Source organism: Malurus melanocephalus, unplaced genomic scaffold (genome assembly GCF_030028575.1).
Source record: "Malurus melanocephalus ecotype Western Australia unplaced genomic scaffold, MMel_1.1 scaffold_318, whole genome shotgun sequence".
NCBI lineage: Eukaryota > Metazoa > Chordata > Aves > Passeriformes > Maluridae > Malurus > Malurus melanocephalus.
In genome coordinates this window covers 270,554-296,399 of record NW_026623550.1, presented here as the reverse complement: position 1 = coordinate 296,399, position 25,846 = coordinate 270,554, and the positions used below count along the sequence as shown (strand labels likewise).

At 60.0% G+C, this 25,846-nt stretch overlaps 2 protein-coding genes across 2 annotated transcripts; one reads left to right on the top strand and one right to left on the bottom strand.

The window, feature by feature from the left end:
* Positions 1–403: 403 nt before the first annotated feature.
* Positions 404–13,401, top strand: POLRMT (RNA polymerase mitochondrial). Its single transcript, XM_057377552.1, has 21 exons — positions 404–487; positions 1,086–1,181; positions 1,450–1,985; positions 2,271–2,401; positions 3,413–3,599; positions 4,018–4,167; positions 4,289–4,456; positions 4,752–4,922; positions 5,357–5,596; positions 5,830–6,609; positions 6,883–7,005; positions 8,599–8,721; positions 9,565–9,744; positions 9,830–9,916; positions 10,178–10,291; positions 10,834–10,883; positions 11,096–11,194; positions 11,505–11,577; positions 12,017–12,099; positions 12,476–12,555; positions 13,135–13,401. The coding sequence occupies exons 1-21, from the start codon at positions 430–432 to the stop codon at positions 13,182–13,184; spliced, it is 3,579 nt and encodes a 1,192-aa protein (XP_057233535.1). The 5' UTR covers positions 404–429; the 3' UTR covers positions 13,185–13,401.
* A 1,253-nt stretch (positions 13,402–14,654) lies between these two features.
* On the bottom strand, positions 14,655–25,835 carry HCN2 (hyperpolarization activated cyclic nucleotide gated potassium and sodium channel 2). Its single transcript, XM_057377510.1, has 8 exons — positions 25,510–25,835; positions 19,702–20,125; positions 18,881–19,042; positions 18,059–18,277; positions 17,273–17,419; positions 16,765–17,005; positions 16,436–16,600; positions 14,655–16,311 (listed from the first exon to the last, which is right to left on the bottom strand). The coding sequence occupies exons 1-8, from the start codon at positions 25,653–25,655 to the stop codon at positions 15,359–15,361; spliced, it is 2,457 nt and encodes an 818-aa protein (XP_057233493.1). The 5' UTR covers positions 25,656–25,835; the 3' UTR covers positions 14,655–15,358.
* Positions 25,836–25,846: the final 11 nt, after the last annotated feature.

Sequence of the window (25,846 nt, the reverse complement as noted above, 5' to 3'; positions counted from 1 at the left end):
ACTCCGGTATCCGCCGCGATGGCGAGCAAGGGACGAGCGCCGCGGGCACAGAGAGAGGCGGGGGGCGCGGCGGTGCTGTGGCCCCGGACCCGAGGGTAGTGATGTCCGACTCGAGGCACGCCGAGCTCGGACCGGAGGGGCGCGGATCAGCCGGGTTYCGCCGTGTTCCCGGGCTCCTCCGTGTYCYCGGGCTCCTCCGTRTCSCCGKGCTCCGCCACCTCCCGSTSCCGCCGCCGTGTCCCGGGATCCGCRCTCGTCCCGACCCACCCCGTCGGGGCCGCCATGGCCGCCAGGGGGCGCGGGGCGCCGGGGCGCGTTGCACCATGGGAGCTGTAGTCCGGCGCGGCGGGACTCGCGCTCCCGGCGTGCCCCGCTGTGGCGCGGCGGCGCTGGCGCATGCGCGGCGGCGCGCGGCGCGCGTGGCCCGGGATGTCGCTGCTGAGGCTGCGGGCGGTGCTGAGGGGCCCGGGCGGGCTGAGGGGGCCCGGTGAGCTGGAACGGGGAGCGGCGGGACACCGAGGGACCGTGGAGGCACGGGAGGGACCGGGAGGGCACGGAGTGACCGGCGGGGACACGGCCCGGGTGTGGGGACGGGGCTGGAGCAGGGCTTCCTTCGGTTCTGAGTGTGGGGACGGAGCTGGGCCGGGACGTCCCACTATCTTGAGCATTCCCTGGACACACCTAAACGCTGGAAGGGTTTTTTTTTTGCGTCGTGAGCKCTCCCGGGATAGAGTCGAGGCTGTAGAAGTGCTGGGATATTATTACTTTCCAGAGGACTGACACAGGGGCTCTGGGTTCTGTCCCAGCTGTGGGATGGCACCCGCCTGCTCTGGGGTCTTGCCGTCCTGCCACCCCATTTATAGCGCTGGGTTTGTGGTGTGCCTGGGGTCATGTTCATTCTGAGCATCAGGATCCAAGCGGTGAGGGGTGTCCCTGTCCCTCCTGCCCTCTGACCCTTCTCTGCTGCTGCTGCTGAGCTGAGAAATACCCCTTGCTTGCTCTGTCCACACTGGCCGTGGATCAGGGAGTGCTCGAAGGAGTGAAGCTTTCTCTGACCCCCACATCTTCATGGTCTTCTGTGGCAGGGATCCCATGGAGAATCTTCAGGAGCTACACCTCTGCCAGCGCCAGGGAGAAGGCAAACAGAAATGGTGCCTGTGAGAGGACGGAGCTGCTGGAAGGTGAGCACTGGGAGAGCTGCAGTGGGCGGGCAGCAGTCAGACCAGCCTGAGCTGTTGCTTTTTTCCTGGCAGTGACATTGCTGGGTTCTTGGGATGCTGGGGTRGGCCCCACCTTGCARGTAGMTCTCAGAGAGACAGTGGTCAGTATYTATCTGGGAGCAGGARGGATGAAGCTCTTGTGTAGACCCTCTTTTCTGAACACGTTCTGCATGAGACAGAACCTTCTGTTGTGCCTTACCTCCCATCATCTCCCTCTATTTCCCACCAGTGCTCAAAGCTCGAGCGAAGCAGCTCCAAGGCAGTAACATCCCAGAGGTGATGGTCAACAAAGTGGACCTGGAGCCACTGGACAATGACAAGGACCAGGAGTCTGTGGCTCCTGGCCCCATGGAGAAGCAGACAGTTCCCAGGGCACAGGGTGATGGCCTGGCCCGACCCAGCAGCTGGGCTGACAAGTTGCAGAAGGAGATGCACATTCGACAGCTGAAGATGGAGCAGGGATTGCCYGGTGCTGCCCAAGCCAATCCAAAGGTGAAAGCAGATGCTGCCTGGAGCCAGAGCAAGCCCACAGTGATGGAAGTGAAGGAAGCAGTGGAACCAAAGAGGCCTCAGGGGGTGCCAAAGGACAGGAGCAACCAGAAGGTCCTGCAGCAGACCATCCARTCCAACCTGGAGTGCTTCGTGTTCCTGCAGCAGCCGGAGGAGGCCGAGCGGTACCTGCTGCTGTGCCACAGCTCTCCCGTGAAGCGGAAGGTGCTGGATGTTGGTGCCTACAACACTGTGATGCGCAGCTGGGCCAGGAAGGTACTGAGCTGTGGGTGCTCTGGGTGGGAGAGGGGCTGGTTCCTGAGGAGGAGCCTCCAGCTGGTTTTGTTTGCCACACACACCTTCAGTAAGTGCTCCTGCCAAAGGGGACAAAGCTGGCATGAAGCCACAGATCCCTGTGAGGTGGCTCTGAAGAAAGGAAGGGAATGGGGAAAGAGTGGTGTGGACATGACGAAATCTGAACAGGAGCAGAGGGTTGTGAAGCTGTGATTTTTGGTGCTGCTGGTGTCAGTATCCACAGCCTCCTTCCCTTCTCATCCCCAGGGCTGCTTGAATCGCATTGACCGGCTGTTTTCCATGCTGGAGTCCACCGGCCGCCGGCCCAACCTGGACTCCTACGCGGTGGCCCTGGAGTGCATGGGCCGGAACCAGTCACCTCCCAAAGCCATCTTGAGGTAATTCCTGCCTCAGGTGCTGCTGAGCCTTGGGGCAGTAGCACCACAGACTGTGCTGGGAGAACTGGGACACGCAGTGGGTCAGGGTCAGGAGGAGCTAGCCCTGTTGTGTGCACTCGTGGATGCTCTGACCCACTYYTAATGRSCAGATTTTGGGGTGTGCAAASCTCCCACAGCACCCTCCCTGCCAYCCCCAGCTGCTGGGCAGTTTGTGTGGGATTGTGCAGGGAGAGGAGATGATGTGGGAGGTGGGAACAGCTTAATTCCTGGGATGCTGCAGGGCTGGGCTGGGAGAGCCCCTCTCCAGTCAGGGACTACCTTGGACTCCACCCCAGGTATCTCACTCCTCCTGGCCCCTCAGTTGCTGCCTGTGGGAATGGCTCCTCTGTTTTTATGGCACTTCTGTGGAGTTTGCCCTTTTTGGCGGGCTCAGGCAGATAGCTGGTTGCTGCAGGGCTCTCCAGAGGAGCACAGGAGATTCAGGGGTGGATTTCATGGAACTTAACAGGCAGAAAAGTGTCAGTGCCAAATTGAGGAACTGAAAGAGCCCTGTGAGATCCCACAGGCTGAGTCTGGGGGCAGTGCCTGGGGCTGGAGGCACAGCCAGCTCCTCTCCAGAGGATGGACAAAGCTTYTGATGCGCTAGTGCTGAACAGACACCTCAGGGATGTATCACTGGCCTCTGTGTCCTTTGGCTGGATAAATGTTTTTGATGCCTTCAGGGGAATTCAAGCTGACCAGAGGGGCTGGCAGGGACTGTCCTGGACAGTGTGGGAGCTGTGTCAGTGGGGCTGCTTGTGGGCAGCTGGGTCCTGCAGTGGATGGAGCTTGGCTTCCTCGCTCAGGCAGCTCTGCAGCAGTGCAGGCTGAGGGATGGACACCTGATCCCTGTAACCTGAAACGGGTGACCTTGTGGGACAGGCTGTGCTGAGGCAGCTCCTGCTCCAGCAGCTGTACAACATGCTCAGACCCTTGGGGAAGATCAAACCTGTCCCCTGTGCCCCTCCTCAGGTACCTGCAGCAGCTGAACAGCGAYGGATTCCATGTGGATGAGCTCTTCCAAAAGTGCCTGTTTGAGAAAGATGAGAAGGAGATGGTGCTGTGGGCCATCAGGACTGTCCAGCCCAACTACCAGCTGCCTCCTCCACCCAGCCCCCAGATCTGCAAGTCTTCTCTGCTCCAGGACTACTATGCCAGAGTAAGCCATAGRGCTCAGGGAGATGTTTGAGCTGGCTAGGTGCTGTTCACAGGTGTCCTCAGGTCTACCCCAGGGAAGGGCTAAAAAGGAAGAACCTTTTAACCTGATCTCTGCTCAATAACCASACAAACTGTCAAATTRATGACTACCTTACAGAGGAACAGCRAAGCCTAGGGCTTGCAGRGRYATGGAGRTGGCTTCCATGCACTGGAGGGGRTGCTTGGGGRGGTTCTTKGCCATARCACAGGAGCAGAGCAGCCTCTKGGGTTTGCMTGCCAGAGACCTCTGGACTCAGAAGTCCCAGCAACGTGTTTTCAGCCCAGACTTGTACCACAAACCCCATGCAGGAAAGCTGGGRGAATGAAAACAGTTTCTCTTCCTCCCACTTTTGGCACTGACTGCCTCTCCCCCGTTGCAGGAGACGATGGTGTCATATCCCAAGCTGGATTTCTCCATGAAGGAGTTGCAGGAGTGCTTCCAGCAGCAGCTGGAGATGGAGCTGAAGAACACCATAACCATTGAATCAGTGGAGACAGCCAAGCCCCTGACCCCACAGGCTGTCAAAGCGGTAAAGCTCAGGGGTTCTGGGGGCAGGGGGCCATTGCAGCCCTTGGGAGAGAGTTGGGGATCTGTGAGCTAAAGAGGGGGAAGCTCATGCTGACCAGCTCTCCTCCTTCCTCTCCACACAGCGTGAGCTGCTGGGCACCCTCCGCTCCCAGTGGCACGACGCCATCCTGCAGGCCCTGCAGAATTCCAAGCGCAGCATGGCCAAGCCCAGGAGGCTATCGAAGCACAGCATGCTCTACCCTTACCTGTGCCTGCTGCCCGATGAGGAGTACGTGGACATCATGCTGCAGGTAGGAACCTGCCAGACTATCAGTCATGGAGCTGTCACAAAGCACTAGTGTCCCACTTGAGCCTGCAGAATTGGAACTTCTCGGGAGTTTTACCATTAGGTGCAGGCTGTCTGCTCCCTGAGCAGTCAGAGAAGTCCATGCTCTGTCCTGGCTGTCTCCTTCCTCACCATCTGCTCAGCATCATGGAAATCAGCATTTTCCTGTGCTCCCTGCACAGCAGCTTTAACACCTGCTTTGTCTCTCTGCTGTCTCTGTTTCTCCTAGCTAAGACCCTCTTTGCCTTGCCCTTTCMCAGGTCCTCAATGATCTGTCTCCACAAGGTGAGTCCCTGGCTGTCCTGGCCAGGGAGCTGGGCTCCAAGGTCTATGACAGATACATCATCCAGAGGAAGCTGCGTAGCTGCCAGCTGGAGAAGGTGCAGGAGGTCTACAAGAATTATGTCCAGCTGCTGGCAAAGGACAGCCAGGTAGGAGCCCTTGGAGCCAGATGTCCCATCCAGGAGAGCTCAGKGCTTGAACAGGGTGTGCTTTGCAGGGCAGGAGGGGAGAAGGGAGGCCAAGGCCATTGCCCTGGGCACCTCAAGGATCAGGTGAGCAGGTTGTTCCCAGAGCTRAGTGCACATGGGGGAAGGCAGGTCTGCAATCTGGGCAGGATGCTGTGGAGCCAGGGTGTCAGCACTGGGATGTGGTGAAAGGGAAGCTTTTGCAGTGCCACTGCCCCCGTTCTCACTGTTGGGCTCTCCTCAGCCCTCCCCAAACACCCCTATCTGGGGGGACCTTGCAGGTCACAGAAATAGGAGAGTCCTCAGAGGCACATCCCAGGTGGATAGATCCCATCTGGAAAAAAAAACGCTGGGAGCAGCCCCTCCAGCTGATCCCATTTTCTCCTTCCACCTCCCAGYCTGAACAGTACTTACCACGGGAATACTGGGAGAAGCTGGTGGCTGAAGCAGGCTTTGGGCCCTCCCTTCACCTGAAGAACTGCAGCTGGCCCTGTGCACTCCTCATGCACCTGGGCATGCACATGCTGGAGCTSCTGGTGAAGGCTGTCAAAGTGCCCAGGAACATCCTCAATCGTCGCCTGCAGTCCAAGCCTATCCCTGTCCTCTACCACGTCTACTCCTTCTACAGCAGCTGGCAGGTGAGCCTAATCCTGGGTCTCTGGGGCTGTGCAGGGTGCCCCTTCCTCAAAATCAGACCCTTGCAGGACCCTTTTCTGTCCTTGCTGCCATTCCTGTTCAGGGATGCTTCAAGGAGCCCCTGATTCTGTGTGGATGCTCTCCTTACTCGCTATTATGACTGAGCACAGGTTCTTCCAGACTCCAGCCCTAATACTCTACTGCTGACCTTGTCCTCTCTGATTCTCCTCTCCAGGTTGGGCGGATAAAGCCCCATCCCATCTTCTCCCGGCTTGTGTCAGAGGCTGCAGAGACCACACTGACCTTCAACTCCTCTGCCATGCCCATGCTGTGCCCCCCACTGCCCTGGACCTCCCCCCATTTTGGTGCCTTTGTCCTCAACGACACCAAGCTGATGCGTTTCATGGACGACATCATCCACCACCAGCTGCTCCTGGAGCAGTGTCCCCTGGTGAACCTCCACCCYGTGCTCGATGCCCTCAACCAGCTGGGCAACTGTGCCTGGAAGATCAACCAACCAGTGCTGGATATCATCATCTCCATCTTCAACGACAAAGGTGATGAGAAGCTGGACATCCCACCACCCCTCTCTGAGGCTCCCAAGCCTCCCACTGCTCCYGGCCATTTCTCGACCTGGAGCGAATCCCTCAAGCACGAGCTGTTCCTGTGCAAGAAAAAGACTGCAGAGATGCACAGCCTGCGCATGGACGCGCTCTACAAGCTTTCCATCGCCAACTACGTCAGGGACAAGGTGTTCTGGTTCCCTCACAACATGGATTTTCGTGGCAGGACTTACCCGTGCCCGCCCTATTTCAACCACCTGGGCAATGATGTCACCCGGGCCATCCTGCTGTTTGCAGAGGGGAGGCCACTGGGGCCCAGGGGACTCGACTGGCTGAAGATCCACCTCATCAACCTGACGGGGCTGAAGAAGAAGAACACCTTGCAGGAGAGGTTGGAGTATGCCAATGAAATCATGGAGGACATCCTGGACTCAGCTGACAACCCGCTCACGGTACGTGGGAGCTTCTAGGAAGTGAAATAAAATGGAAATCGGATCAATTTAGAAACAAAAAAYGYTTTGAAAAATATGCTTTGAGAGGCAAAAAGGGAGCAAAGCAATGCAGAGATTCCTAAATAAAACATTTCTGTCTGAAAATATGGTGAAATATTAGGGAAGTGGAGATATGGCTCCAGCATATCCCARGTGCTATGGGGTTCCTGCCTGTGATTTGAGGGGCACAGCAGCACTACCTGCTCTTAGCAGCCTGTGCTTTCTTGTTCCCAGGGCAGGAAGTGGTGGATGAACACTGATGAGCCCTGGCAAGCCTTGGCATGCTGCATGGAAATCGCCAAAGCCTCGAGGTCCCCAGATCCAGCAGCCTACATCTCTCACTTCCCRGTTCACCAGGTAGGAACCCAGCAGATCCTCACAGCCCGTGTGAGCCTCAGTGAGGCAGGAAATGAGCTTCCAGGTCTGAGTGTGCCACGTGGCTGGGATTTTTAGGAATGGGAATGCAGTGTTGGGCATCTTGGCATGAGAACTCTGGTGATTTGCTGCTGCCTGCAGCCATCCATGAGCCAGTACAGCTGAGTGCTGCTTCGCTTCCCTTGGCTCAAGTAGAATCCAGCTGGGAGATTGCTGGCAGCTGCTGCAGGGTGAGAGCCAGGCCAGTCTCACCTTGTACAGCCACAGGATCAGGACTGGAAGTCAGCTCCAGATATGCCACTGGCTATCTGGAGTGCTCAGAGCTGTGCTTTGGGGGACTTTGCTCCACTCCTCCTCCAAGGCTGAACCCAAGCAGGTCTGCAGGAGCCAATATAGGAGGTCTGGAACTCAGAGAAAGGACATGGGGACAGAGCTGGTTGTCCTCCACGTTCAGTTCCTGTCACTGGGTGCCCTGTGCCTGCTCAGGTGCTGCTCAGCTCCTGTCCTTCCTGGCTGATTGTGCCCAGATGAGGTGTGGCTGCTCCTCTGTTTTATGAGGAGCTCCAGTGATCGTGACTGAGTGGGGTGGGCAGCAGTTGTTCTGCCAGTTGTGATGGTCTGCAATATGCATGAGACAGTCAGGACTGATATTTTGATGACAACAAAAGATCAAGAGAGCAGCTGGGGGTGTGTGGAGAGTGCAGCTGATGAAATACCAGCAAGGACTTCTTCTGGAGGGTACAGGAGTCTCGTTGTGCCTGAGTCATCAGCGTTCAATTAACGGAGCCGTCAGGTTCTGGCRCTGCATTCCACACTGCAGGGAGTGGGGAGAAGGTGCAGGAGGAAAGGGGCCCTGCTTGAGGAGCCTGACAGTCCTGGGGTGTCTGTGGTTCCCTGTGACCAGAGAGAGCCCAAGCACAGGGGGCAGGAACAGCAGCACATCTGTGAGAAGCATCACTGCCAGTGCAGTCTGGGGAGCACCAGGATCTTCTGCACCACCAGTCAGGTCCTGCCTGTGTCACCCAAGCTGCTCTCRGTCCCAGCAGGGCTGCATGGGCAGCTGCTGTGGCAGACACTCACCGTGCCTCTGATGCAGCTTTGGGAAATTTGGGTGGGAGCTGSATTCTGTCAGAGGGATGTTTTCATCTGCTGGCAGTGCAGCTGGCTGGAGCTACAGAGCCAGCTGGGGCTTCCTCAGGGATCTTTGGCTTGGCCTGCCTTTTCCTGCCTCTGRTCCCACTGCTGAGGTTGTTTTGACTGCTGGCTCTTGGGGCTGCTTTTAGCATCCTAGACGTTTTCAGTGTTTTCCCAGTTTTCTTGTTTTCAGCRTTTCCACAGAGCTCTGATGTCTTTGGAAACCCACAGAGGTGGTGATGTGAGGTTTCTGCTTTTAAACCTCACAGGTCACAGTAATTAGGGGTGGACTCAGTAGGAAGAAAATGRTCACTGCTGGGAGATGGTCACTGCTCAGAAGAGAGAGAGGAAAATAATGAGGGTACCTGTGCATGGGGAGGGGGTGGATGAGCAGGGCTCTGTCCACACCAACTCCTGGTTTCTCTCCTGTTCTTCCTGCAGGATGGCTCCTGCAATGGGCTGCAGCACTATGCAGCGCTTGGCCGGGACCTCAGCGGTGCTGTCTCCGTCAACCTGGTGCCCTGTGGGCTCCCTCAGGATGTCTACAGTGCAGTGGCCCAGCAGGTGAGGCACAGCAGGGACATGGGGAGACCTTCTGGACCTGCCTCTTCCTCTTGGTGTGCACAGGTTGCCTCCCACTCCCAAGGGGAAAGACGAGAGGGATGGGGAGACATGAGCTGGTCACTCTCCATCCCCAGTGGGATCTGACTGAAGAGCTGTTTTCACAGAGATGGCTGTGAGAAATCCCCTGGGATTTCTGCTGTCCTCACTTCTGAATGAATCCTGGGAGAACTAAGCCAGAGAGGTGAAGAGAGCAGTGTGTGTTCCTCATCCCTTGGTCACCGCTGGCTGGCCCATGGGTTATAAGATTTTTCTCCCTTGAGCTGAGTAGGAAGGAGGGGGCAGAGGTTTATCCCTTGGTACTGCTACAGAATCTTTGGTTTCTTTGTCAAGACATGATTTGCCACTGGGAGAGTCCCGAGAGGCTCATTGAGCTGGCATTGGACCCTGCATCTCCCAGGGATGAGGTTTTGAAACACTCTGCAGGTTTTCTCCAGGCAGCACCACACCAGAGAGCATGAAGAGCTCATGGGGGTGCAGAGGTTGCTCAGTTATTGCTGTGGGGGCAGAGACGGGAGAACCCAAGTTCTGAGCCACAGTCAAGCCATGTCCTTGTCCCAAAGATCAGTGCTGAGGCAGCAGGGAAGGCTCTGCAGGCAGTTATTTGTGCTGGATCCYTTCAGCAGATGCCTTTTATCCACGATGATGGAATTGGGCTGCAGGGATTCTGATGGGAGCTGGGGCCAGGCAGCACATGGCTGGGAGGGTCCCACAGGCCACCAGCCATGGAGGGGGTTGGTCCAGCGTGGCTCGTGCTGGCACTGACTCGGGGCCACTCTCCTGAAGGTGGAGGAGTTTCGGAAGAAGGATGCTGAGAGGGGGGTGAAGATTGCCCAAGTGCTGCAGGGCCTCATCAGCCGCAAGGTGGTGAAGCAGACGGTGATGACGGTGGTGTACGGGGTCACGCGCTACGGCGGCCGCCTGCAGATCGAGAAACGCCTCAAGGAGATCGATGAGTTCCCTGAGGTAGTGTTCCTGTGTGTCCCTGCCTCTCTGGATCCTGTCACTTTCCCTTTTTCTGACCTATGGCTCTGCCTCTGCTCTGTGCCAGGAGTATTTGTGGGAAGCATCTCACTACCTGGTGAAGCAGGTGTTCAACGGCATCAAGGAGATGTTCTCAGCAACTCGAGACATCCAGGTAAGGAGCCTGTTGGCTCTTATCTCCACTTTTTCATCATCCCTGGTCCACTCATGCATAGACATGGGGATCCCTATGGGGAGAGATGGTTCTCCTAGCCCAGAGAGGATCCTCCTGTCCAGCCCAGAGTGTGGGATTGTGCCAAACTCCCCAGTAAGCACTGGATTTGTCCCAGTGTGTGGCAGGAGTCAAAGTGGCCTGTGCTGGGAGAGAGTGGGCAGTTCCACACTAACTCCAGCTGCTTCATCCTCTCTTCTGCAGAGCTGGCTGACAGAGAGCGCCAAGCTCATYGCCCAGTCAGGCCGGACGGTGGAGTGGGTCACACCACTGGGACTCCCCATCATACAGCCCTACTATCGCTCCAGGCCCACTGTGGTGAGTGTGCAGTGCAAGGTGTCATGGCACACCTTCCCTGTGCCATGGTGGGAGCAGGGAAAAGACAGCCRGGCTAGAGCCCAGCAGGTTAGCATCACCGGTGGTGAGCCTGCAGAGCAGGTAGGATCCCTGTRTGCAGGCACATCCTCCAGCCTCATCACTCCCTGCAGAGCCTGGAGTGTGTGGGTGGGCTGGTGAGGAAGCTCTGCGGCTCCGTCCCACTCAGGCAGCTGGGGCACGGGCCGTTCCCCGCTCTCAGAGCCTCCTCAGGGCTCGTGTGACTCAGCCTCGCTGCTGTCGCCTCCCACGTGCTGCTGTGCTGACTCACGGCCCCCCAGCCCGGCTCCAGCAGCCCTTCTCGGGCCAGCTCACCCTGCGAGGGCGAAGGGCTTCAGATGCCTGCCAGCACCTTCAGGAGGGGAGCTGGGCAAGGTGTCACTGGGCAGTGGCAGCTGCTGTAGTGCTGGGACACCTTGCAAAGGCACAGGCCCCTTTTCAGAAGAGTGACAGCGTGACAACTGGTCCCTTCTGTCTCCCCACAGCTGAACTGTGGCATGCAGAACTTGAGTGTGAAAAGCTACAACAGCAATCAGTAAGTACGAAACCATGGCTTGCACCATCCCCCTGCTGACCCCAACTCTGGGGGTCGAGGGCTTCCCATCAGGGAAGCTGTCAAAGAGCTCCCATTATCCTCCTGAGCTGCAGAAAGCTTGGGCCCCACCAGGACAACCTCCTCGCCCCCAGGCTGGGGTAGCACTTTTTGGCCCTGAAGTGCCCCAGCTTCTCCCCTTCTTTGTCCCCCAGGAAACCTGACACTGTGAAGCAGAAGAAYGCCTTCCCCCCCAACTTCATCCACTCCCTGGACTCCACACACATGATGCTCACAGCTTTGCACTGCCTCAGGTAGGGAGTGGGCAGCTGGGCTCTCACCTGGCTCTTCCCTGGCTCGGGACTCTCCTGAGATTGTTGCTTGGGCAAGGCACCACATGGGACTGAGGATTCCCTGTAGGGTGGGCATTTGGGGTTCCTGGCAGGGAAGGAATAGGAAGCAGAAAGGGAGATCCTGGGACTGGCCACCTCTTTCTGAAGACCCACAGGGTGTCCCTCTCCTTGTGGGGTCCCTGCTGCTGTCCCAGCCCCGGGTTCTGTGTAGGGTGGGCCATTGCACCGAGGGGTCTCAGCACTGCTTCATGGCACCTTTGCCTCCTCCCAGGAAGGGCCTGACCTTCGTCTCTGTCCACGATTGCTACTGGACTCACGCGCTCACTGTGGATGTTATGAACCAGGTAAAAGTGTCCTCTTGGCTCCCTTGTGAGCAAGATCTTGCTGATCTGTGCTCTGGGCCCATGCCAGGCCTCGCCTCCCCTGGGCTTTGCTCCATAGGCTGATGGATTCACCCGGCTGAGGTGAGCCTGGGATGTTTGCTGGCGGTCGCAGCTGATTTCCTGGTRCTCCATCTCCTCCCACTCTGCAGGGAGCATGTGGGGGAGAATCTCTGTGGGAATGGGCACTGGACCCAGCCCTGGCAGAGTCAATGCCCCTGTCTGGCCCTGGGCCCTTGCTAAKGAGGGTCAGCCTTTGCTTCACACCTCCCCAGGCTGATTCCCTTCACCCGTGTCTGGCAGCCCCCATTTCCCACTCCTGCTGCTTCCCCTTCCCCTCACCTCTGACCTGTCATTGAGGGGAAGAAGGAAACACCTGCTAATCTGTACCTCCCTGGGTCAGATCTGTCGGCAGCAGTTCGTGGCTCTGCACAGCGAGAAGATTCTGCAGGATCTGTCCGAGTTCATGCTGGAGAAGTACTGCAGGTATTTCTGACCTGTTGGTTTTCTCTGGTCCTTCCTGCCTGTGCCAAATCTCTCTCCCAGAGGTTGTGTCCGGGTGCTCACAGGTTGTGTCACCTGCCTGGGGATTGCTCTGGGGGGAATCTGCCCTTCCTAATTGCCTGACACCCAAATCACCTTTGATAGCTGTGTGAAAACCAAGGGCTCTACACCTTTTTGCTGCAGAACTGAGGGAGGGTTTGGCCTGCCCTGGGCTGCTGGGGCTGGGCTCCTGCTCCCATTATGGGGTGCATGGTCTGTTTTGGAAGAGCTGAATCCTGTTGTCAGGGACTGCCCTGAGGAGCAGCAGAGGATGTGCCTCGTTCCAAAGAACCCATGTTTGTTATTTGCTTCCTTCTAGTTCATCMAGGTCCAGCACAGAACCCATAGCCCGTTGGCAGAAGAGACTGATGGAGCAGCTGTCAAATGTCCCCAAGACAGGTAGGAGCATGGGACAGGAACTGCAGAGCTCAGGCATGTTTTGGAGACGAGGGGAATGAGATGGAGTGGCCCTCAAAACCACCAAAAGGCAAAAAGCCAGAGCTGTCTCTTGGGATCAGGCTTCCCCTCCTGTGCTGGACTGCAGAGCCATGGGGCAGAGCAGTCCAGCACAGACACATTTCCCTGTAGCATCCCTGTGAGTGGTTCCTGCCATCTTCTCTGAGTCCCTGGGATTTCCCCCAGGCTGACCCAGCTCTCTCCATCCTGCTCTTGTTCCGCTCCCATCTGTTTCCAACCCTGAGCATTTGCTCAGAGATGGGAGTGAGGGACTCAGCAKGGTAATTGCCAGGATCTAGATGATATACATGCAATGGGATTAAGGCAATTAGTTTAACTCCTTCTAATCCCTCAGCCCTGTGTCTGCCAGGCCATCTGGCTCTGCCTGACCTCTGTGTGGAGTGGCCCAGCATTCCATGGGCAGCACAGCCCAGGGGCAGGGATCATTCGTGCCCTGAGGCCACATCTCTCCCCCTTGTCCATCCACACTCTGCTCTCTGACCTCTCCTTCCCTCCCCTCAGGTGAATTCAACCTGAAGCAAGTGATGGATTCCACYTATTTCTTCAGCTGAGCCCTGGCAGCCCACAGGGCCCTGGGATACCTCTGGACCTCCAGCCACGGTGGGCACTGGCCAGTGATGCTCTTCTGTGCCACATCTCACRGGGAATGAGGTGCAGCCTCCAGCCCAGCAAGAGCCCTGCCCCACTCTGAGCTGCTGGGGCAAACTGGGACTGCTGGAGCAGCCGTTGGAGGATGGAGCCTGCACTGTTTGCTGTCACTGCCCSTGTCCCWGCMCATGGAGAGGGCACCARGCTCTGGGCTGGGGACAAAGGGGTGGCGTTAGCCAGGGTGGTTCCTCCCAGCCCTCACCCCAGTGCTGTGAGCACCATCCTTTGCCGCACTGTTGCATGTCCTGGGGTGCTGTCCCTGTCCTTTCCTCACATTGTAGGGGCAGCAGGAGCCCCAGCCCTGCCCTCAGCCTCGGGGTGGGTGCTGCTGTGTCCCCTGCTCCAGCTCTGAGCGCTGTCCCCACTCTCCACAGCACAGCCTCAGCTCTGAGCGCTGTCCCCACTCTCCACAGCACAGCCTCTGCTGCTCTTGACTTTTATTTCCAGGGATGGATTCTGTTGCTGCTCCCTGGGGCTCAGGCAGGGAAAACCACTAACTCAGGGGGGTGGATATGTACAGTATTGTAAATAAAATATTTTTGGAAATATGAGATGGGACCTGTGTCCTCCTCAAAGTCTTTGTGGAGTGCCTGGGCTCTTGCCTCACCTTGCCAGGGCCACAGGGACATGGGATTGCTGCCTCCCAGCCTGGCCCTGTTCTGCTGACAGCTTGGGCATCGATTGCTCACAGGGGTGTCACATTCCGAAAATGCTTTTGTAGCAGAAACGTGGAATTGTGCCAGCGCAGCCACAGCAGGAATTGGACTCTCACAGGGGCCAACTGCAGCTTTSCAGCCAGGAGCCTCCCATTCTCCCTGCACTGTGGCTTCCCAGCCCTCTTTTCCACCGGGCTGGCGTTGGAGGTGGATGGCACATTGCAACTGGAGCTGTGTTTGGCCCAGTTCTCAGCTGTGCCCTATAACCACAGGCTCAGCYTGCACCCAGCTTCTTCCTGCCTGCTGCTGGAGCGAGGGGAAAGCTGCTGGCAGAGCCTTTTCACCTTGTGGCTTTTCTGGCAGGGGAGGCAGCTCTTCAGAGGACAAAGCTGCGTCCCGCAGCCCGAGCTGGGGCTGTGCCCGGTGTTCCGGCTCCCGGGGCCGGGCACGAAGAGGGGGGAGGAACGATGGCAAAGAAGCAGAACCGGAGTCGTGTGCGTAGCTCTGTCAGCTGCTGACGTTTATTGCACAGGATGGGCTGGATGGGGAGGTGGACGCTTGGACTGGGGCCCTGTCCGTGCGGCTGCTCGGCCGCGGGGTGCCGGGGCTGGCACGGGCCCCGCGCTCGCGGTACATTCAACGTGGAAGGCTCCAGAGAGCGAGGCAGCGAGGCACACGTGCACACACACATACACACACATACACACGCATACACACACATACACACATCTGCACACGCACCCGCACACGCACGCACACGCGACACACACGCAGGCACCTGGTACGCTCGGGCTCCAGCGCCTGCCTCCGTCCTAGCGCTGCCTACAGGGACACCCCCAGCCCCGGAGCGGGGGACGGTGTGTTGGTGGGTGCTCACAAGCCTCGGGGCGACCATCCCTCGGACCCCTCCCAACTTACCTCCAGTCCAGGACCGTCACCCCTCGCCTTGGGTCTGTGGGAGGGGCGCAGGGACACGCGCGGCGCCGGGGCTGCGCCGACAGCCCCGGGGAGGTGTCCTGCGGGTCACACACAGGGATGTGTTCAGGTCATTAGATATCATACACAGAGTTGGTCATGGCGAGGATGCAGCTGTGGCTTCTATGGGCAGCCGGGGAGGCCAGGGGGCAGCGGGGCTTCGCCGCGGGGAGCGGGCGACAGGGTCAGACTTTGGTCGGAGAGACGACACAGCCGGGGGGCTCAGCCCGGTCACCCCGCGGTGGGGAGGGGGCACAGCGGCCCCAGGCCGACCCTCGGCCGTTGCCCCGCTCTGCAGCGGGCGGCAGGAGGGACCGGGGAGCGGGGCTGGCGCCGTGGCGGGGGKCGGCAGTGGCCCTGTCCCGGGGTGGACACGAGGTGACACGGGACTCCCTCCCTGCCGCCGCCCCTCTCTGGCGCGCGTGTCCCCGTGCCCGGCGCGGAGGTCACAAGTTGGAAGACAGCCTGGACTTGGCCGGGTCCGTGTCGGGCGTGCTGGACGCCGAATCCTTGCGGGCCGCCGCCGAGTCCTGCGGCAGGGCGGGCGGCGGGGTCAGCCCCGAGCCCGTGGGCGCCGGGTGGGCCGGAGCCCCCCGTGTGGGCGCCTGGCCCCGCAGCCCGGCCGGGGGACCGGGGCCCGGCGAGGCGGCGGCCGGACCCCCGCCGATGGAGGTGCTGGACTCTCGGGCAGAGGCCGGGGGGCTCTGGGTGCTGCCGGCCGCCAGCCCGTGGGGCAGCGAGGGCTGCGAGGCTGAGAGGGGCCGCGAATCCTGGCTGAGGCTGCTGGTGTGCAGCGCCTGTGTGCTCTTGTGGGCGGCCAGGCGCTGGGGCGAGCTGGGCGCTGGCTGCTGGCTGAGGGACAGCTGCGAGCCCAGCGGCCCTGGGGCGCCTCCGTAGGCGAACGTCCGGCTGGCCAGCGGGCTTTGGGATGGCGGGCTGGCCGCGGCCGCGGCGAAGGCGCTGGTGGAGGCGGGCAGGGCCGTGGGCTGAGCCGGGTCCTGCGAGGGCGAGGGGTTGGCGTGGGGCACGGGGGGCTGCGGCTGCGGCGGGGGGCTCTGCTGCAGCAGCACGGGGGACACGGCGAARGGGCTGGGCACGGCCTGGGCGTACTGCAAGCGGCGCATCATGCGGGGCGAGCCCAGCGCCATGGAGCCCACCAGCGGGCTGGCCATCTGCGGGCAGAAGCTCATGGCGACGGCTTGCTGGAGGGTGGCGATGGCAGAGGTGACCTGCGGCTGCACGGGGCTGTACATGGCCGTGTGCTGCTGCAGCTCCGCCTGCTGCACCATCTCCCGGTCGTACTTGACGATCTCCTGGATGATCTCGTTCTCCTGGTTGTTGAAGACACCTGAGTTGAGGTCGTGCTGCACTTTGTGGAGCAGGATCGAGTTCTTCTTCCCTGTAGGGAGAGGAAGCACCGTGAGACCCTGCACTGGGGCTGTGCTGGGCTGCCATGCCAACCACGGCTGTCCCCTCTGCCAAGACACCCCCTGTGCCCCTCCAGACCCTTCCCCATGTCCTACCGATGCGGTCGAGGCGGTCGATGGCCACAGTCTCAAAGGCCCGTCTCATCATGGGGTACTCCTCCAGCACCTCGTTGAAGTTGTCCACCGAGAGCGAGTAGAGGCGGCAGTAGGTGTCCGCACGGACGCTGGCCGTGCGCCGGCCACGGGTCAGCAGGCAGATCTCTGGGGGAAAAACACCATGGCCAAGGTCAGAACACCACCAGTGAGGACAAAACAGGGCAGGTGAGAAGCACCACACAGTGGATGCCCTGGGACAGCTCAGGAGTCCCAGTGCCTCTCACTGAGACCCCGAGAGAGGAGCCAGGCCCAGTCGTGCCCATGCTCACCCCCAAAGTAGGAGCCATCGGAGAGTTTCATCTCCTTGTTGCCCTTGGTGAGGATGCTGACCACGCCGTGCTGGATGAAGTACATCTTCTTGCCGATGGTGCCCTCRCGGATGATGTAGTCCCCGGGCTGGAACACCTCRAACTTCAGCTTGGTCAGCATGGCCGTGACRAAGTTGGGGTCGGCGTTGGCGAACAGCGGCATCGAGGCCACCAGCTTGCGGCAGTTGAAGTTCACGATTTCCTGTGGGGAAGCGGGTGAGCCCAGGAAGCTGGGACACACTGCCCCAGCAACACGTTCCCCACCCCAGGCAGACTCATGGGGATGCCCTGGCATGCAGATTGTTCCACAYTGAGGTGTTTGACCCCAAGCACAGACATGGCAGGAGCTGGTGGAACCCACAGCGCTCCCCACCCCATGGCAGGGAAGGGGGGGATCCCTTCCCTCAGCAAAGGGGGGACAATCCCCACCCTCACAGCATCGTCCTCCTCCCAGTTCTCCCACCCTCACCTCACGCAGGGGCTCGTTGAGCTCCCCCAGGATGCTGTCCTCGTCAAACATCTTGCCCTGGTAGCGATGCTCGTAGTAATCGTGGATCTTCTGGCGGAAATCAGCGGGCAGCTTGTGGAAGGACATGTACTGCTCCACCTGCTTGTACTGTGGGGAGAGAGGCGGTGTCAGCTGGGATCTGCCACCCACATCCCCACTGCACAGTCCCACTGTTGCCTTGATGGGCAGTTTTTAATAAGGACACAGACACAGTTAAGGGGATAAAAGGGTTTTACTGTGGTGTTTGGGATCCCAGGTGCACAACTTGATGGCAGAATGCACACCCGTGTATAGCACAGATAGTTTTATAGATTTCAGGAATTAGCATATCTATCTAGGATTCCTCAATAAGAAACTTCACAAATGCAGTAATGTCCCCCTATTCTAATGAATTCCAGCCCTGGATGAGGTGAGAACCCAGTTTACACAAGATGTTCTGGAGAGAAGGCTTCACCCAAGGCTGGAGCCTCGAGTTTAAGATAGCACAGGGCATGCTGAGCCCTTCCTGAGGATGTTTGATCTCTCTGCCCAGCAGAACTCCTAAGCTAAGCTGGGATATCAGACTACAGGAATTACAAGCAAGCAGGGCCTAGAGGTACAAGAGATACACAAAGGGTACAGAAAATGTATAAAACTATATAAAAAGGTGCATAAAAAGAAAGGCAAAAATCACCAGGCATCACCACTCCTGACCAGCTCCAGGAGGGGACGAATCTGTGTGCCCCACCCAGCCCAGCCCAGCTTTACCTTCTCCTGGTACTGGCGCCGGGAGGAGTCCAGCGACTGGATGAGGGCGGTGGCGTGGCCGATGAACATGGCATAGCACGTGGCSCCCACGATCATRCTCAGCATGGTCAGCCAGATGTCCGTCATGCTCTCGGGTGCCTGCTTGCCGTAGCCGATGCACAGCATGTGGCTCATGGATTTGAAGAGGGCAAAGGAGTAGAGCTCGCTCCAGGAGTCATTCTGCGGTGACAGGGACAGCGGCTCAGCCGTGCACATGTGAGTGTGAGTGTGAGTGTGAGTGTGAGTGTGAGTGTGAGTGTGAGTGTGAGTGTGAGCAGCCCTCGAGGGCCCACCACCTTGGCCACAGTCCCGGTTCTCTCCCAGCAATGGGAATTTGTTGAAAAGCAAACTTTGCAAACTGTCCAAACTCTTAAGCAGGGAAGGAGGAGGGTGAGACAGGAAGAAGAGGAAGCCAGGCGGAACAGAGCGGAGATGGAGATTTGATGGAACAGGATGAGACAGACAGGGGAAAAGGGCCATTTGCAGGAGGCTGCAGGGCTGAGAGAGAGCAATTAGAAACAGGAGCCATTATTTATTAATAGCAGCTTTGTGGCTAATGAGCGGGAGAAGGCRGCAGGGGCCAAGAGCCCCATGTCAGCATTTTCCTCCCACCCGGATCAATCCACTGCTCCAGATCCTGTGACACCTCACCAGGGTGACAGCAGCATCCAGCACCCTGGCCACACAGGGTTTGGCATCTCCTGGGGTGGGAGGATGGAGGACAGATGACATGGAGATGGATGGGAGCGGGCAGGAGCACGGTGTGGGGCRGACAGAACTCACCACCATGCCGTTGATGGAGACCCAACAGTTCTGGGGAAAATCCTGCAGCATGGGCACCAGGAACTGCAGGCAGCCGTCCCAGTGGCACAGCAGCAGCATCATCCCGATGAGGTTGATGATCCTCATCACCGCGCTGGCCAGGTCGTAGGTCATGTGGAAGATCTGTGAGTGATGGAATGGCAGGAGGTGAGCACGGGGGCTGTCCCCCACTGCCCAGCCCTGCTCAGGGCTCTGACCTGTGTGGTTTGAGCTGGAAGAGGCTCCCGTGGCCGGCCTGGCTCCAGCCCCGAGGTGGCTGCGCTCCACCTGCCTATTTATAGCTGGTGGGTGCTGCCGTGCTGCCGCCCGGGAAGCGCTAATGACAGCGAGCTTTGGTGAGGATCGGGGAGAGACAAATGCTCCGGGCACTGAGGAGGGAGCGGGGCAGCTCCCAGGGCACTGAGGGCAGGGTACAGCCCTGATACACGCAGCAAAGCCAAGCACTTCCCCTGTCTCCTGCACTGGGTACACTGAGGAGCTGGGAGTTCTTTCTGTTGCTCTGGTGGGGCAGGAGAGGCAGCAAGTGTTGAGCTGGGCAGGGGGACATGGTCCTACAGCCAGCAGAGCAGCAGATGGTGTACCAGCCACGCTGTCACCCACGGCGAGTGCTGTATGGATGCCCCAAACCCTCCAGGGTGGGTCACAGCCACCCCCTGGTCCCACACGCAGCCCCACAAATCCTCTCCACCCTGCCAGGGAATTTCTGCGCTYGCAGGGCCCCTCCTGCTCCCACTTTCTCAGCCATCCAGCTGCTCCCAGAGGGTCCCAGGGCAGRCCCTCACCTCCTCCCACTGGTGGATGTAGCGGATGAGCCGGGAGAGGCGGAGGAGCCGCAGGAGGCTGAGGATTTTGGTGAAGCGCACGATGCGGAGGGCGCGGGCTGTCTTGTAAACCTCCGAGTCGATGCCCTTCTCCACGATGAGGAAAACGTAGTCCACGGGGATGGAGGAGACAAAGTCCACCACAAACCAGGTCTTGAGGTACTTCTTCTTGATCTTCTCGGGGTCCAGGATGATTTCTGTGTTGTCCTCGATGACGATGCCTGTCCKGAAGTTCAGCACCAGGTCCATCAGGAAGAAGGTGTCGGACACCACGTTGAACACGATCCAAGGGGCYGTGGTCTCCTCCTTGAAGAAGGTGATGCCCACGGGGATGATGATCAGGTTGCCCACCATGAAGAGCAGCATTGTGAAATCCCAGTAAAATCTGGGGAGCGAGAAGATGGAGGGGAATGTCACCACTGTCCCCCTCAACCACGGGGGACTCGGCCACCAGGCCCTGCCTTGAGGGACCTGTGCCACTGGGGTGCTGTCACCCCAATGCCACCTCAGCCACAGGAACCCCCTTCTCTCCMCAGAGACCACACCCTGCTCCCCGCTCTCCAAACTGCTCCCAGGCAGCCAGCAGAGCCCCTGAGGTAGAGGATGAGGCTGAAGGTTGATTTGGGTTGATTTGGCCCCTGACAACAGGTCCTTGGAGAGGGGAGAATGATGGCACCAGGGTGATCCTGAAGCCAGCAGAGCCCCTGAGGTAGAGGATGAGGCTGAAGGTTGATTTGGGTTGATTTGGCCCCTGACAACAGGTCCTTGGAGAGGGGAGAATGATGGCACCAGGGTGATCCTGAAGCCAGCAGAGCCCCTGAGGTAGAGGATGAGGCTGAAGGTTGGTTTGGGCTGATTTGGCCCCTGGCAGCAGGTTCTGGGAGAGGGGAGAATGATGACACCAAGCACCAGAGGGGGACACACCCCAGCTGAGCTGCTCTGGGGCATCCCATGTGCTGGGGACCCCCCAAACTCGGGCAGCACCCAAGGTCACGGGCGGAGTCAGGATCTGGGAGCAGCCCCAGAGCGGGGACCCGGGCACAGGGGACGTCCCTGGGGACATCCAGGGCCACCTCACGCTGGCGGCTCYCTGGGCCAGGCTGGGTCGCGGTCTGGGGGGTGCCAGGGCGGGGTGTGCCCRAGGGCCCCGCAGCGGAAGGAGCCGCCGCGGCTCCGGTGCAGCGGAGCACGTAGGGCTGCAGCTGGCGGCGGCAGCGCCCGCAGCCCCGGCCAGACGCGCCGGCGGAGCGGGGGTGGGCGGCCGCCTCCGCCCCTGGCCCTGCCCGGRCTGCGCTGCTCCTCCGCCCCCTCCTGCCTCACGCCGTCCTTCTCCCCTTWCTCCTCGTCCTCCTCTCCCGGGCCACCGATGACCTTTCCGAGCATCTGCAAGGTCACAGCAGCTCTGTCACGGCGGGATGGCGCCGAGGACACCTCGGCCCTGCCACTCCCGGCCGGGGGGGAGGAATGGGGAGGATTCTCCTCGGTGCYACGCACAGGGACCCCCGCCCACGCATCTCTGCTCAGCCCACCCTGCGAGCTGCACGGTGACGGGTGGGGGGTGCCACGGCCACGCTCTGACCCCAGCAGCCGTGCCCAGGGGCGGGGGGGACGAGGAGGAGACCCCCCCACACACACAGGAAAGGGGGGGATGGACGAGGACCCCCCCCACGCTGCGCAGACTAGCGCAGGACCAGAAGGAGCCGAGCATCCCAGCTCCTGACCTTTCTCCAATGACACCTTCCTCATGTGAGACATTGCCGTGGCAACCGTGAGTGATGTCACTGCTGCAAAACGATGACTTCACGCCAGGGCGGTCCCCAGGGTACCCTCGGCAAAGGAGCTGTGCCCCCCCTGCACCCCCACACTGAACAGGCCCGGCTGGACCCCCGTGATCCCACRCACTGCGACCTCCCAGGGATGTTGSAATCAGCAGAGCCACCGTGGGGCTGGACCTGTCCCTAAACCCCGCAGCAGATCCCACTCAGAGTGACCCCGCAGCRCTGCGTGGGTCCCACAGGGGCATTAGCCATGCAAAGCTGCGAAGAACAAAGATTAAATAACCACGCCAGCTGGGCAAAACTCCCCCCTGGCTCCAATCCCTCTGCAATCTGGCCGAGCCAGGGCAGAATTCGGCCTGAGGAGGAAGATAAACTGCTCCTGATCCCCCCCAAACGCACACAACTGACCCTGTGYGATCGCCCCGGGGACCAGAGTGCGATGCCAACGCTTTCTGCCTTGGAAGGTTCATGTGCATAGAAAAGAGATCCAATCCAGGCTACTAAAAATATCTGAAAACAAATTAATCAGGATCCTCGACACCCCTCCCTCGCTTCTGACCCAATTGTACGACAGCAGTGATGACAGGAGATGCCCAAGGCCCCTGCGAGCGGCGGCTGCCACCTTCCTGCTCCGTCACCTGCCTGGCACAGCCGTGCTGCTCTGAGCTCCTGGGCAAGATAAGAGTGGGGTCCAAGCCCTAATGGGGTGCATGGCCACTGGGGGTGTACCAGGGTGGTCCCTGCTCAACTCCACTGGCAGCACTCAGAGCACCAGGGGTTGCCAGGGATGGTCCATCCCCTCCTGTCTGTGCTGATCCCATYGGACAGGCACCAAGTTGTCCACGCTCCCCAAGACCCTCCTCCGAACCCTTTGGCCCTGATGGGGACTGTGGCCAGGAGCAGCACAGGGTCAGTGTGGGATCAGATTGTTGTGGGGTTGCTGCAGGACTGGCACTTTGCAAACTCGCACTAAATACTCATTTTGTGTAAACGAGGTTGCCGTGAGAAGTGGGTTGTGGCAGAAGTTTGCCCAAGCTGGGCCAGCAGTGGTGGCCAACGCACCCCCAGATCCCAGCACAGCCAGCTGGGATGGACAACTGGTGCTGCTCTCCTCTGGAAAAGCCTTTTTCCTGGAGGGATAAAGGCTTTGCAAAGCGCTCAAGGACCCAAACCTTCGCAGTCCCCCAAGTCGGTCACAGCCTCTCCTCCCCTTGAGCGGTGGCTTTCAGCACCTGACGCTGCAGAGGGAGGGGCCCAGGTCCCCAACACCCTCAGCAGAGGGAATGGGAACACGGTGAGCAGCCCAGCTCCCCAACACCCTCAGCAGAGGGAATGGGAACACCGGGAGCAGCGGCAGCGCTGTCACACACACCGGGAGCAACAGCGGCTGCCCAGCCCAGTCCCACTGCTCAGGAGCACCTTCCAGGCAGAGGGAAAGCTTCTGAAAGCATTTAAAACTGGATGAGGAAGACTCCAGCCAAGCAACACCAGGGGCATGTGCTCTGGGTTCCTCTTTGCCCCTGATTCGCGTGCAGGACCAGCTCTTGCAACAGAAAATCATCACCAGCGAGAAYCTCCTGCTCAGCTCCAAGCCCAGTCCCAGCCCAGCGCTGTGGAAGGCTGGAGCAACCCTTGGTGGTCACAGGGTGACAGGTACTGCCATTACCCCCAAATCACCATCTGCAGCTCCCAAAATAATGCYTCAGGGCTGGTGCAGAAACCCCAAAAGAAGAGATGAAGGAGCTGGCGATGGTTGAACCAAAACAGAGCTGGCAGCAACCATTGCCCAGCACCCAAAAGGAGGTGGCCCTGCTCCAGCACGCACTTACAAGGTCTCTTTGATCAAATTTRCAGCTCAGGATCTCACCAGCCGCCCTGATTGCTTCCTCGTCATTCAATATTTATGTAAACAGCAACTTTGGTTCCTGGAGCAAACCTGCCCTGAATTGTGCGTGTGAACGACGGCAGCGCCGTGCCTGCGAGGAGCCGYGATCGCTGAACGATGCCGATTATGAAATGATGTCACAGATGCAGATGGGTAATGATTTTCTCTTAAGATGGGAAAATGGGCTTTGCTGGGCAAACACGACCAGGTCACGCTCCATTACCATTGTTGGATAAATGTTTTTTTGATTATTTTGAGGTAGGACAAGGCAGGAGGGATGCTCTCATGTCCCCGATGTGCACAAGGCAGAGCGGGTTCCTCATGCCCAGCCCGGCGTGGGCCGATCCTGTTCCTGTGCACACAGCTGTGGAGCTGGAGGATGCCACGGCTCTGCCTGCAGCTCCTCCCCACTGGGCAGGGAACTCTCCTACGCCACTTCCAGCTTCAAAACACAGGCAGCCACTCTGCCCCAATGGGTTTCAAGTCTCCAGAGCGGTTCCAAGAAGACGAAGCCCGTGCGGGGCAGGACGGCCAGGGTGACTCCCCAAGGTCAYCCCAGCACCCGCCTGCCCGCTGCAAGCACCGGTCCAGGCAGTGATGCTGCTGTGCTCTGGGGAATCCTCCAAGGCCTCCATCCCACTGCAGCTCATCACRGGGAGACCCCTGCTCCTGGCAGCACTGTGGTTCTGCCGCTGTCACCGTGGCTGTGCCGGCTCTGCCCCAGTGCAGGCATGGGGTCACCCCGCTACCAWCCTCCCCCAGCATCCCACAGCTGCTGAGGGTGAGGAGGGGCCAAGTCCCCCTCAGCTCAGCAGCCCCCAGGGTCCACCTGGCACTGCCACCTCTGTTCTGTCACAGCAGGGACAGCGGAGCCCCCTTGGCCACAGGACGGGTGGTGGCCGGGCGGTGTGGTTGTGGTCACTCCTCACCCCAGCTCTGCAACCCAACCCAGTGTCCAGTCAGTGAGGTGAGGAGGGGGCTCCACTGGGTTCCCAMGGCAGATCCCAGGGTGGAAAGGCTCAAGACCCTCTATGGGAAGTCAACCCAGAGGGGAGGCCAAGAGCCTCCAACTGCTCCTCTGGAAGATGCCAGAGCAGCCCAGGAGCAGCACTCGAGGGTGAGAGCAGGAGGTGAAGGTGCTGCTCCCTGCCCTGAGCCCATGGCTACCTCTGCCTGCCTCAGGGAGCCACAGACCACGGGGACCTGTCAGTGTCAGCAGTGAACAGAACCTGAGATCTGCCTCAGGGGCATCCCTCACCCAGCACCCAGCAAACCTTCCCTTGAGCCACACCAAACCTTTCACCAGCACAGCAGCTCAAGGATTTGGGGCCGAGCCCCTCAGCTCCCCCCAGGCTGTGGTCAAAGGCTCCTCCAGCCCCTTTGAGGTCGCTGGACCAGGATCCTCCTGGTTCTGGCTCACCAGCGATGCCAGCAGGGTCTCGGCCTCCCCATCCCTGCAAGATGCCGTGCTGCCTGCCCCGGAGAGCGCAGCCATCCCTCCCGGCAGMTTCCACACGACTCGGGAAGCGTTTGCCACTCCGGAGCTCGCCAGGGCTCAGAGGATGGGAAGGAGATGGAGCTGCAGAGCCTTCTCCYGGGTTTGTCATTCCTCGCCTGGCAGACACACAGGCTGGATCTCGGGGACTCGGGTGCTCCCGGGAGTGAGGAGAACCCCCCTCAAACTGGCTGAACCCCAGGGACAGAATCAGGCCTCCTTGGGGGAGGGGGAGCCTTCCCAACGCTCAGCCAGGCAGCGGCAAAGAGCATCCCCCTGCCCAGCCCTGCCCAGGGAAGGGGGCACCGAACCCCAGGGAGCTCCGGGGACACAGCCAAGGCCCGGTGGGGCTCAGGAGAGGTCCAAGCCAGGCCGAACCTGCCGAGGCCCCGGGAAGGACAAGGGGACGAGGGGATGCCCTTGCCCAGGCACCGCGAGGGCTCCCGGCATCCCCGGAGCGGCGGCCGCTGCGCTGGGGAGGGGGATGCCCGGCTCGTCCCCTCCCGCGCCCGCCGGCGGCTCAAGGTGCCCTCGGCCCGGCCGCACCGGCGGCCCCGCTCCCCGGCCCGAAGGATGCGGGATGCGGCCGAACCCCGCGGGTTCCCCCGTACCTGAAGTCGCTGTAGGGGTGGATGATCCAGGCCCCCGCCGACTTGACGCGCTCCTGCTCCCGTTCCACCGCCTTCTGCGAGCCGAACATCCGCAGCGAGAACTTGTTGACGCCGGGCTGGAGCATCGCCCCGAACTGCCGCTGCATGAAGCTGGCCTGGCTCCCGCGGACCTCCTCGGCCGCATCCTCGCTCGCTCCCTCCTCGGCCGCCTTGGCCCCGCCGGGCGATGCGCCGCCGCCGCCGCAGGAGAAGGAGACCTTGGGCTCGCGGGGCGGCTCCGGGCCGGGGCTGCGCGGCGGTTCCCCGCGACGGCACTCGCCATTCGGGGACCCCTTCC